A 13,723-nucleotide genomic window follows, 5' to 3' on the forward strand; every position below is an offset into this window, starting at 1 on the left:
ATAAGTCCTATGTATCAGAATTATCATATAATTTTATTTTTTGTTCATGAAGAAGTTATGTTTTAATTGTAATATTGATAAATTTTATTGATTATTTGCTTATAGGGAGATAAAATGAATAGTATGATAGTAATAGTGTTTTAAGAAACTGTGTTTTTTTCCGTGTTTGAAAGTTAAAATGTTAGAATTGTTTTGCATTTCATAATAGCTTTTATTTCATTGTATTGTTTATACTTATAAAATTATGTTATATATAATTATAAGTTATAAGTGGTGTATAATGGGCTTTGATCATTTTTTTTGTGAGGATCAAGCGCGCGTGCGCGCTCACACACACACATATACATATATATATCATTTATTTACAGTTTTCTTTTATTTTTTTATGTAATTTTACCTATTTAAAAATATTTATTGTAATTATATTATTTTAAGAAATACTAAAAATTAAATACCCATGGGGCTTACGCCCCGTGCCTCGAGGCTTACGCCTCGTCGAGGCGTATGTAAAACGCCCCGCCTTTTAAAACATTGTTGCTGAGTCAAAAGTACAAAATTTGGGAAGAATTCGTCAGATTTCAAGTTTGCGACTAACATAAAGTTCTGACACTTCTCTGAAGGTAATGCAAACGAACAAATCAATTATTAGAATATTCAAATATTCTAGGTATTTAGCTACGATAAGCTTGAAAACAGATCAAGTCAACTGACTATCAAGAAGACAAAAAGATACATGCATAAACTCTCCAAAACAGCGGTTGGGACCAAAGGTTCAAAATGTTACTACTAATTTACTCAGTGTTAACACCACCAATACCAGCAGATTTTGCGACTTCCACAATGCTACAAGTTCTCCTTCAATCATCGTCTCCCTCCATAATGAAAACATGAGGCTGCCAAGTATAGAATCTCAGTGAAAACAAATTCAAAGATGCACTGCATATTGAGATGTTCTATCGATATGTTGTACTTGCTTATTGGTATCACTTGATATATTGTTTATAACTACATTCAACCTTTTGACAATACATGCAATTTTTTGAAACTTATTACTATAGGTCATTACACAAAATTAACAACTAACAAGAATTAACATTGAATTGCTAAACCAATTAACTCAAGAAGAAAACTTGTTGTAGATCGTCTTCAAAATTTACTCAATCGTCGATCCAAAGCTTGTTGTAGCAAACCCTAGTGGTGACAACAAGTGGTTGAAAATACAGTGGAACTTATATTGTAACAGTAAATGAATGATATACTTTACAATCCCTTCATTAAGATGAGCAGGTAAACATAAAAATGAAAGAACACGGAATAACACATGAACATATTAAGAAAACTTGCTGATAATCCAATATGAAAGTTTAATATACCTATAAAATTCGAACTTGAAGCCAATAATTTCCACAGCTTTCTTGCTCTTCTTGAATTTGCTTTGCACTAGTAACAGCTTCTGATCTGCAAAGTCCCACTTGAATTAACTTAGTGTCATTATTTCTTCAATACTTTGGGGAATCTCCTTCGGCTCAGACAACCCGTATAGGATTAGTTGCTCAAGCATTGGAAAATTATCACTAGCTGCTTCCCACCTTCCCAGATCCCCATCCGAAATTTGGAGATATTTTAATTTACGAAACACAACATCTTCATTTAGTCTCCAATCGGTTCCATCAAATGCATAATGCCCTTTGAGCACCTCAAGATTGGGTAAATTAAATTAGCCAGCACAACCATATCGTCCCATGGTATAGAACTATACGATAGTTTCAATTGCTTGAGACTAGGAGGGAAAATATCCCTAGAGATAATCATTGGGTCAATATGTGATTCTGCTTCTATATTTAGTGTCTCCAGCTCCTGTAGAAGAATGAGGGAATCAAGAATAACAGGCCAGTGACCATGCTTAATATCAACGATCTTTAGCTTTTTAAGATTGGGAGCTCTTCTTATGATTTCCGCCAAAAAAGGAGCGAAACTGAGAGCAAGAGTTTGCAAGTTATTGAGAAACAAAGGTGGTTCACCATGACTTTCTGCCTCACGAGGATTGGGCAAATGTATATTCCATCCAATATCGAGATGTCTTATCTGTGACGTTGTCCAGATCTCTAGTGGGAGCTCCGAGTCTGTCAAACCTCCTCTTTTATCAAGAATTGTGGTCTGTAAATTCCACAATTTGGCTAGTGAAGGAGCTTCGTCAATGTTTGCAGCAACATATCTCAAATGTACAAGTTGAGGTGCTACATCAGAGAAATTGTAACCAATTGAAGATATATCCAACACCTTAAGCAGCTCAAAATGTGAGATAATGTTACAGGGACGCTTATAATAATATAGATTATTGCTCGTAAAAACCAAGCTGCGGTTTGTACTGATAATACCACTCCCATGCCAATGAGAAATAACATTATTGTAATGAATATCAAGCGGAACAATCACTCGCCGTTGATAATTAATTCCTTCTGAGAAAATAGGGGCATTCTCATTCTTCACATGTACAAAAATTTCAGTTCGAGCTTCTCGTATGCACAGCTGCCGAAGAAGATCGTGAATTTTGCAAGTTTTCATTCTTCCATTAGCTTTTAGTTTACCAGCCAAAATTAGACTTCTATCAATTAACTCTTCTAGATACTCTGCTGCCACCACTCCTAACCTTTTACTGCTTCTTGCCTTTATAAACTGCTCAGCAATCCATAGCCTAGTCAATGTCGAAACATAAATCTCCATATCTTCAGGAAAACCTCCAACATAGAGAAAACAAGCCTTCAAATGTGGGGGCAAGTAGCTATAGCTCAAAGAAAGAATTGCTTGACATTGTTCAGAAACCATACCAAAGAATGAGTCCAAATTTTCCTCAACCTTCTTCCAATTATCATGGGTTGGTTCCATCTTTCCAAGAAGTCCAGCAACGACAACAATTGATAGAGGTAATCCTCGACATTGTTGTACGATATGTTTCCCAATTTCTTCTAGTTGTGGAGGATAGGGATCTTTTCTGAAAAGTCTCCTAGTAAATAGAATCCAACTATCTCTGAAACTTAGAAAAGACATACCATGCGAAGGAAAATCAAGGCAGCCAGCATAATCAGCAACGTATTTCAGCCGAGTGGTTAATAGAATCCGGCTTTTATTGTTGTCATCTGGAAATATTCTTCGCATTTGGTCCCAAGCCTCAGTACTCCAAATATCATCAATGACAACTAGAAATCTCCTACCCTTCAGACCTTTATACACAATCTCCATTAGTTGATCATTGTTTATTTCTTGATTGATTCCAGTAATTGAGGAGACAACTTCAAGAAGCATCCGTCTCTCATTATAGTTTTCAGAGACAGTGACCCATGCATGTTTATCAAATCGATGTTGAATAGATGAATCATCACAAATTTTTTTAGCAAGAGTTGTCTTGCCGATAACGCCCATACCGGCAATTGGTATGACAGTTAGCTCATCTGTTTGTTTAGTGAGGCGATCTATTATGGAGTTAAAGTCATCCTCCATCCCAACAACAGTATTGTGCTCAGTTGCATACCTTCTTGATGATGATGGAGTAGTTGCTTCTATAGATTTGCTTCCATGCTTGTTAAACTCGATCAGCATCATCTCTTTCCTGCTTCTTGATGATGGAGGAGTAGTTGCTTCTGTAGATTTTCTTCCATGCTTGTTAAACTCGATCAGCATCATCTCTTTGCCGAGAAAATAAACTTCTTTTTCCACTTCTTTCAATTCTTCATAGAAGGATCTACATTCTCGAGCGTCTCCATTATCTGCTAGAATGACTCTTGTCAAGCTTGAATCAACTCTATCTTCTGCTTTGTAGACTACATCTCTGATCCTCTTTTCTAAAATCTTGAGAGTTTCAATATCTTTGGCTTCCTTTGTAGTATCCTCAAGAAAAACTTGTAGAGCAGAAAGATTTTGACAAGCAGATTCAGCATGTTGTTGTATACAGCTTACACAAACCAAACTTTGGTTAGGTTGCAAGAGTTGCTGCAGTGCATGCATAAGTGAAGAAAGAGCAGCATAAGCCATTCCGATGAAGTTTGGTTGGGATAGATAGTAGGAGTAATGGTCAATGCAGCCTGAAAAGACAGCAATATATGTAGAAAATGTAATTTAAATGGGGAAGGACAAAAACCTACACATCTACCTTGCTGTTGACTTTCTTTATACATGTAATTTAATAGTTTAAGCTCCTTGATTTGCTCTAATTTTGTTTCCTCGAGACAATCCACGTGCTACTGGTCCAAATTAGCCGCATTATTTCATGATTTGCAACAGTAATGGCTCAAGAGCATAATTGGTGTCTAGGTTCATGAGTTAAACTCTTAACTATTAGTCTCTAGGGGTACTCACAAAGTGTAGTGCGCATACGACTACTATTTTCCTTTTACAGAAAAAGTCCAAATTTCTTCTTGAATCTTGCAGAGTTAATCATTCATGTCCACCAATAAAAGTTCGTTTTAAAAAATAGTCATCGTTACCCAAACATATCAGATATATCCTCCATCTGCTTTCCTCTTACTAACAGATTGCTCTTGGTTGTAGTAGTAAAAGTGAGAGTTGCACACATCGTCCATTGAAGGACATTTACTAAATACAAGAACATCTGTACATATCAGGGCAAGTTCAAAATGGAACAGAAACGGACGGGAAAAAGTAGAACAATGGCAAGGAAGCAGGAGTAATCAAGGCTATGAATAAAATGATTCATACACTCCCTAGTATGTAGATTTTACATTGGCCTGTACTTCAAGCTGGAAACCTCCATGTTAAAACAAGAATGCCTAGACTTTGAACCTCAACAGTAAAAAAACAACGTAAACAGTGAGAAAGGAGATAACTTAATCTGAAGAATTACAACACTTGCCTCTTCAATTCCTATAGAAAAAATTCCCTTAAGGGTAAGACAGATAAGTCCAGTGGACATAACTAATCATGCAACTGCCTTCTTCCTAACGAAACGCTCTAAAGATTTCGGAAGCTGAGTTTCCTCAGTGAGTTTCCTCTTCTTCATGTGTTGCTCCAAGAAAGGTTTCTTAGCTTTTTCAACAGCTTCTTGCTTCTTCTTTGCGATTTTACTCGGCTTGCTTCTACCTTTTGTTTTCTTCTTCACAGGAATATTTTTAGCTTCCTCAATAGCAGCTTCCATTTCTGCTTCTCTTTCCTCCTTTGTTGGGTTTTCCTTCTTCCTTGCTGGTCTCACCGAACCAATCTTTGTTGGATCCAACATGATAGTCTCTGGAGGAAGTTTATCAAGAAGAGAGCGGACTTCCTTCTCTCTTCTTTGTTTAGATGTTTCAAACGGATTTGCCACCCAAGAATCGAAGTTGGGTTCTCCGGATCCTGGAATTAAGATAGAAGACCAACCCATCGAGTGCCCTATGCCTAGAACATCTTCGTATGGTCTGAACGCCACCTTCTTTACTTGGCATCCTTTCGCAACAGAATGGGTCATATAACGGCTATAATTCTGAGATCCAGAAAGATCTCCGAAAACTTGTACAAAGGATCCGGTTGCAGTCGCAAGTAAACCTTTTTGACTAAAATCCAAGGCCTTGCAATGACCCGGTAATGTTTGTAGAACCTCAAATTTTCTCAGATCCCAAATCTTTATTTTCCTCTCCATACCGGCAGTTGCCATTAGATGGCCGTTAGGGTGGAATGCTAGAGCTGTGACGGGTCCAGGATGACACAGCATCTTCACTAGCGGAGCAGCACTTGTAGGCTTCCACATGCTGACGGTCCCACCAGAATGGCCGACAGCAACTACACCGTTGAAGGGATTCACTTGCATGACATCAGTACGACCCAAGCCAGTTCGAAGATTAGATACCATCTGTCCAGTGGTAACATCCTGATAACGCAGCTGACCAAATTTGTTTATAGTAGCCAAAAGGAAGTGATTCCTTAAAAACTGAAGCTTTAGCACAGCACCGTGTTCCTGGAATTTAAGAAAGATCATGCGTGAGGACCATATTTACTTGCTAACTAGTTAAGGAACCCGCGCGAAGTGCGGTGATACATCTTTTTTATTTAGTTGATCTAAAGGAAATAAAAATTCTATAATAACAAAAGACAAAAAATATGTAATGTAAGATGTTCATAAGGAAAAATAAAAATCTAATGACAAAAATATACGAAAAATCAAACAGAAAAGCAAATCAAAATAATCACATCATTGACTATTTTCTTATAGTTTTCATAAATAGAGAGTTCTCAAAAAACACTTCTACTAAGTTTAGAGGTGAAGTTAAATGTTCACTTTATTAAAATAAAAAAAAATAAAAAACAGCTTTCTAGTTTCAAATTGTGCAGGATGGAAAAAATCAAGACCTTTGCAAAAGGGAACAAATAACAATGCCCCTTTGCTGAATAGCAGCGGGCTTCGCAAAACCAATGATTTTCTTCCTAATCCATCGCATCAAAACAGTTAAAACAAAATTGCTCATTAATATTTTATATTACTACTTCATGTGTCTCAAATTATCTGTCACTTTTTTGTTTTACACGCATCTTAAGAAATATTAATTATGAGGGGTATTTGACTAATTTTGCCCTTATTTATGTCTTAAGTTATAATCTCTTCTCCATTAAATGTTTACTCTATTTATGTGTAATCTTCATTAATGACAAAATTCTACTACGGGTAAAATAGGCAAAAATAATTAATTTTTTTTTTTTTTTGATTAAGCACCGGGTGTCCGGGTCTCTTTGAGCCCCGACTAATCCCGGGGGTGCACAGGCCCTCGGCAAGGAGTTTCCCGCAAGTGCACCACGGTTAATTCAGGGTTTTACCCCAGTCCGATGGCCCTCAGAAATTGTTTGCACCCAGTGGGTTTCGAACTTGAGACCTTGAAAGGGAGCAAAAATAATTAATTTCATCTTGAACTTCCAAAACGACAAATAATTTGAGATAACTATTTTTAGTAACCATAACAGATAATTTGAGACGGAGAGAGTATTATAGTAGTTTCATATATGCCTAATCTGTCATGATTACTATAAATAGTTGTCTCAAATTATTTGTCATTTTAGAAATTCAAGGCCCAATTTAATTTTTTTTTCTCATTTTACCCTTAGTAGAATTTTGTCATTAATGAAAATGACACATAAATAGAGTCAAACATTTAATGGAGAGAGATTATAACATAGACATAAATAAAGGCAAATTAGTCAAATACCCCTCCTAATTAATATTTCTTAAGGTGCCTGTAAACCAAAAAAGTGACAGATAATTTGAGACACAGGAAGTAGTAATATAAAATATTAATAAGAAATTTTGTTTTAACTGTTTTGCTGCGATTGATTAGGAAGAAAATCATTGGTTTTGAGTTTTGACCTCTTTAAAATATCACATAAATTAACATAAAAAGGATAAAAAGCAAAACATTGATGTAAAAGATAAATAGAAATTGTGGCTTTGGAAAAGTAACATATGAAAAAGACGGTATTCTCCATAGCCTGTCAGAGACTATCAACGGTCTCCTGATGATACTCATGTGATTGTTGAGAAAAGGTGAATCGGCACAAGAATAGGGTTCTCACTTGTGGAACTGGCCAGGAATTGGTATTCGAATAGATAAAAGTTTACTCTTAAAGACAAATCAATTCACAGTATATTTTAGTTACTAATAAATTAGAACGATACACCTTTTTGAAAGGCTACTTCATATTATTTTCCTTCTTTAAAATTAAAATATAAATAAATAGAGGGAAAAAAGTAAAATTCTGAGAAAAAAGAAAAATGTGCATACCGGTCCCAGAGAGTGCCACATCACCGGGCTTATGTCTCTCTTTTATATAGATATATAGATTGGTTAAAAATTTAAGCAAGCAAGAAAATGCAAAAGATAAGCATGCATTTGTTTCAACAATATCATCCTAAAATAGCAATCAACCACGTGGAATCCATAAAATGGGTTATAAAGTATCGCTATTCTTTTTGTTGAAAGACGTATAAACTGTGAAGAATTTTATTTTTTAAAAGGAAGAAGAGTTACGAAGAATAAGAAACAAGTACCAAGTAAATGCAGAATAGCTGACACCTGGCTCTTCCAAGTTCCAACCATTAACATAGTTAAAAAGTATGTAAAATAATGCACCATCTGAAATAACCACGGACATTTGGAAGTATTAAAAGGGCACACATACATAGAACACAAGTTGTAACGACAAAACATGGTATGATCTGTCCAGACAACAAAAGGCACATGGCATTAACAAGTCAAACTAACCTTCAGGCAGTGGAGCTCCGTGCCATCTCTATTGTATATATACGGGTACCTGTGACATGCCAGATATTTAGGTTTACAAAACGAAATCTGCCAAATTTGTGATTGGTTATTAATAAAAGGAGGAATTCTATGGGAATGAAGAATGTTGGAACATGGCATATAATTAAAAGGACATGCACATATATCCAGCAGTAAAATTCAAGTTGACACGCAGAAGGAAATGCTAGAACAAGTTGATTCAAAATTCATCCTTTTCATATCCAGATTCAAACCAATTCTGAGATCTATGTGAACATTTAAGAAGAGCATAGGAACTTATACAATCTCTATACCCTGTGAAAGATAACCAAGGAATAGACTTCCTTTGCAATCTATCAAGAAATTTGGACGTAAAATGAGTCTTACTTCTTTTGAGCAGCAGCGAAAAACTGTTCATTATGCAAGAAGACTACATCACGCACAGTTTCCCTAACCTGGAAAAGAAACCGAAGCTATAAGAAAATGTAATAAAGACTCTTTATTTCAACGGTGTTGCGTAATAATATACAATAATGCTGACACTTCTTCATTCGAGAAACTAAGTTTGATATGTGATAATGAAATTAATGGTACTAAATCATCTAACTGTAAGCTAAGAATAGACAATGTTAAATGGATTAATGTGCAACAAACAGCCTTGAAACCTCCCAGAGTAAGATCCTTGACACCTTTACGAAGTATAACAACAACATCTATATGCTTGTTTTATATAATGGTTTTCAAGAATAAATCAAAAAACAATAAGTACCTGTAGTTCTTTAATGGCATTCATGTTTTTCATATCTACAATAGCAATATGACCCTTGCGTCCAGCTGCAGCCATGTAGCGACCGCTAGGGGTGAATTCAAGAGTGTAAGGACCAAAATCTGCAAAATACAAGTCGACAACTGATGTGAAACTACATTTAACCATAATCTGTGGAAGCATAAAAAGGACAAATGACGGACGGGAGAGCAGCACAAATGCCTCAGTTTATCATCAAAAATTAATAAGATGGATAATGCAGAGACTCGTCATCATATAAATCACCAGCGAATATTCGTACTGGTTAAATATCAAGCACAGCGGAAAATGATGAGGAGATTCGAACATAGGCAAAGAACTGAAAATAAACAAACAGAAGAACATCCACCACCTCTCTTCTTTGAGAAAGTTGAGAATGAAATGAAGTATGGTGGTTTTTCAGTGAAGTCTGCTTACCATACTCTGTTTAACTTGGATGAACAAATTGCACAGTGGCCATGGAGATATATTTGAAAAGTTAAGGCTCCTACAAAAGTTTTGTGTTTCACCTGGCTAGTGGCAAGAGAGGCTTGCCTGACTCAAGAGAATTTAAAGAGAAGGGGATTTCACTTATGCTCTAGATGTCCTTTTTGTGGTTTAGAAACAGAATCCAATAGCCATCTGTTTCTTCATTGTCCTGCCACTGATCTTCTATGGTAACTTTTTCTTAACATTGTGGGCCTCAAATGGTATATGCCTTCCAACATTAGTGACCTGCTAAGGAACTGGACCTGGTGTAGTCAGACAGAAGAAATGGTGGAGATTGGTTCCTGCTTGTATATGGAGGACAGTTTGGAAAGAAAGAAATTTAAGAAGTAGCTCTTTACAGAATTTTAAGATGAAGTGTTTTCTTCTTCTTCATTTTTGGTGTAAAGAATGTTTTGTGGAGGAGGCAGTATCCTTAATAGATCTGAGAGGTGCTTTGTAACTGTTAGGGTTTCATAGTTGGATCTGCTGTCCTATTTCTCTGTATCTATGGTTCTGGCACTAACCTAGTGCCTTTTCTCAATATACAAGTTACCATTGTCCCACAAAAAAAAAAAATTGTCCCAAAAAAAAAAAAAAAAATCAGTATACAGCAGGAATGCTTCAGACCAACATTTCATAACTATTTCAAAATTCTGTGATGAATTATAATAACTAAGGTTTTCATCTTCACCAGCTTCCATTAGTGAGGCTTTTACTAAGATTCAAAGAATCATCTGAACCAAATCTTAAGTCTAACAGATGAGTAATGACCAAAACCAGTGACAGTTGCTAGGGATGAAGCATACTACGTTTCACTATTCTACTTGCAAGTTTAAATTGATACATGCAGGACATGCCAAAATTACATGATTATCAAAATGAATATGAAAGAAAGACCGGAAACTTTGCAGCTTTTTCAGTATTTATATATAAGCAAAATCTTCTAAAAGCTTAACCTGGTAAGACGATATCAAATTGTTTCCTAGAGCTCAAGATGTCAACTTCATTGGCAATTGCGTCCTGCTTTATTCTCCACGTCTTCTCAATACCATCACCCTCTAGATAACCACCCTCACTTGGCATAAGCCACTGACAAAAGCAGAAGAGTTGGAGATTCAAACAAATCTCAGTGACATGCATAAAATTGTACACAGTTGATAAAATCAACTTCAAATGGTCAACAGAGGCAACACTGTTAGACTTGATGGAAACAGTGGGAAAAAAAGATTTAACTATAAACACCAAGAAAGTCCCATCAAATCCTAAGATATGCAACACGAAGAAAGTTCCGTCAAATCCTAAAATATGCAACACCAAAACTTACACTTGACACTAGAATATACAAAAATAAAGTGCAAAAGCTACACATTAAAAAGTTGCACCAGACTCTAGAAATAAATTTAAAATAGCAGAAACTACAAAAATTGTACCTCTAAATGTGAGTTCCCACTATTTTCCTTTTTCTTCATAGTTCCCGTCAAATCTATCAGATAGAGTTTGGTAAATATATGATGGAGACTAAAAGTGTTAACTTTTGGCAAACTTAAGGAACAGAAATGTTAAGTTCATACTCCAGGGACTATCTTGAACCCACCCTCAAACACAAGGGACAATTTTGTCATTTTCTCTGCAATTTGACCTAGGTTTTCCGGGATTGAGTTTAATGAGAAATACCAGCAACAGAAAGTAAACAATATGGCCGGGGAAAAGTAAACAATATGGCGGGGGGATTTCGTTGGGCCGGCAGGAGGGAGCAGTTAGGGCAGTAGAATAAATCTACTAGTTACAACATGAGAAACAAAAAATAGTGATATGCATAACCAATATTCTGTAGATGCCTAGAAAATTAAGCTAAACTATCAGAATAAAGTCTAGACACCTTCTCAGCCTTCGCGGCAGCTGCTGCAGATTTTCCATACAAATCTTCTTTCACAGCAAGCTGACCCTGTAATTTTTTATCTTTCAATGCCTGCAAATTATTAAAAGTAGCTATTTAACATATGATCATCAAGGAAAAGAAAAACTAGCCAGAATCAAAGTTAAGTCAAAAGCAAGTTTAGAAATCTTAACAAACTTCAGTACCTTCAAGTCCGTTCCTTCACCTCTAAGGTATTTCTTTTTTGCCATATCCATCTCTTCAGAAATGACCTGCCACTCAAGATATCGAAAAGAATCACGAGGCAGTCGAGCAAGAATAAGAAAGTACTCAAGAAATATTGGATCTAATAATCTGTAACTATTTGATTTCTAGCACACAGTGCTAAGAAATAAACATTCCCCTTTTTTTCGGGACAGAATAACACCTAACAGCACCTTCTGTTTTCACTAGGAAAATAACAGATGTAACTCGAGAAGACAATAAGAACAATTTTTTTATTTTTATTTTTTGACAATGGTAACATATCATAAGAGCAAATTTTCCCACCTTGATTAACTCAACAAAGGTAAAATCCTCACAAGCTATCTGCATGCTAGCGTGGTGAACATTGCAAACTTGTAAGGATAGATCATTAAGTTAAACATGTCCGGGAATTCAAAGGTTTCAACATGCCATTGCTTAAGCTTCTAACACTAAGGTCCAATATTTTATTGTAAAGAAAGCAAAGTCCAGAAAAATACTGAACACACAACAAGATTCCTCGTGTAAAAATAGGCATAAAGCCTGCAGGATACAAATTACACATAAAGATACAGAATTTCTTATTGTGAGTAGCCAAGAACAAATTTTTCTTAATCCTTAATTCAAAAACAGTAATTTTGCCAGCTACCCTTTACGTCATTTTGTCTCCAAGTTTGAGAATTAACAAAAAAACTACAAACTATCAACACTTGATTCAAAAACAACTACCCTTTACGCCATTTTGTATGTAAATTTATGAATTAATATAAAACTACAAATTACACATAAAGATGCAGAATTTCTAATTGTGAGTGGCCAAGAACAGATTTTTATCAATACTTGATTCAAAAACAGCAACTTTATCAACTACCCTTTACGCCATTTTGTCTGTAAATTTGAAAATTAATATAAAAACTACAAATTACACATAAAGATGCAGAATTTCTAATTGTGAATAGCCAAGAACAAATATTTCTCAATACTTGATTTTTTATTTAAAAAAAAAAAAAAAACAACTTTGCCAATATCCCTTTACACCATTTTGTATGTAAATTTGAAAATTAATATAAAAAAAAACTCACCTCATCTGTAACAGGATTAATTTTCTTTGGAGTTATTTTCTCCACTTTCACCACCATATTTGCTCTTGAAAATAAATTTTCTTCAAAGCTTTGTGAAGAACAAATATATAAAGACTTATAAAGGGAAAAATATATATTAGTTGGAAAAATTGGGAAGCCGGAAAATTGACTGACGGCAAAGGGTTTAGGGCTTTAGGTTTTGGGTAATGGTAGATGTACTATAGTACCACTTGTTAAATGGTAAAATAATTTAAACCAAACAAGCCCTTAAGTTTTATTTATGATAACACTTGTGCCCTTAAACTTCTAATGGTTGCCCTTAAACTTTTTTTTGGATACTCCTTCTATATCAATTTATGCGAAGGTGTTTGACTGGGCACAAAATTTTAAGAATAAAAGGAAGACTATTAGGGATTGTTTGGTTGGTTGGATAAGTATAATTATTCTGAAATATTTTGTGGAATTATGTTATCCTGCGTTTGGTAATGAGCATTATTTAGTACCAAAATTATTTTATCCTGTCTTTGTAGTATAAATGGTGAGATAAATTATCTCATATAGAAGGTGCGATAAAATAATCTCATGTGATATCCTTGTCTATCCCATTCTACCAACCAAACAACCTCTTAAACTTGTGGTTTAAAAGAAAATCATGGATAATTGTGTGGCCATAAATGCATATCATAAAGGGCAAAATGAAAATTTTAAAGTTAAATTATTTTCAAATATAGAAAGGTGTCGATTTTTTTGAAACTGATTAAAAATAAAATAGTGTCACACAATTTGGGACAGAGGAGTAATTCTATGGGACTAGATTATTTTTGTTTGCAATCAAGGCTCTGATTTTATTGTTGCGGCATATAGATAGAAGAAATTGCACGGTTTGTCCTTCAAATGGGATGGTCTTTAATTTTTGTTTTTAGCAATTGAACTTATGCCGAGTGAGGCATAAGTTTTTTAAAGAGACGTGACATAACTTGTGTGATATTACAATGCG

The 13,723-nt window shown here is 35.1% G+C and overlaps 1 protein-coding gene and 1 pseudogene across 1 annotated transcript; both read right to left on the bottom strand.

Moving 5' to 3' along the window:
- Window positions 1-954: 954 nt before the first annotated feature.
- Window positions 955-4,153, bottom strand: LOC132642754 (putative late blight resistance protein homolog R1A-10; annotated as a pseudogene).
- Window positions 4,154-4,665: 512 nt separating this feature from the next.
- Window positions 4,666-12,953, bottom strand: LOC132641614 (probable U3 small nucleolar RNA-associated protein 7). Its single transcript, XM_060358655.1, has 8 exons — window positions 12,727-12,953; window positions 11,608-11,673; window positions 11,405-11,494; window positions 10,482-10,614; window positions 9,022-9,140; window positions 8,640-8,707; window positions 8,235-8,283; window positions 4,666-5,941 (listed from the first exon to the last, which is right to left on the bottom strand). The coding sequence occupies exons 1-8, from the start codon at window positions 12,781-12,783 to the stop codon at window positions 4,934-4,936; spliced, it is 1,590 nt and encodes a 529-aa protein (XP_060214638.1). The 5' UTR covers window positions 12,784-12,953; the 3' UTR covers window positions 4,666-4,933.
- Window positions 12,954-13,723: the final 770 nt, after the last annotated feature.

The sequence above is a fragment of the Lycium barbarum genome, chromosome 5 (genome assembly GCF_019175385.1).
Source record: "Lycium barbarum isolate Lr01 chromosome 5, ASM1917538v2, whole genome shotgun sequence".
Classification (NCBI taxonomy): Eukaryota; Viridiplantae; Streptophyta; class Magnoliopsida; order Solanales; family Solanaceae; genus Lycium; species Lycium barbarum.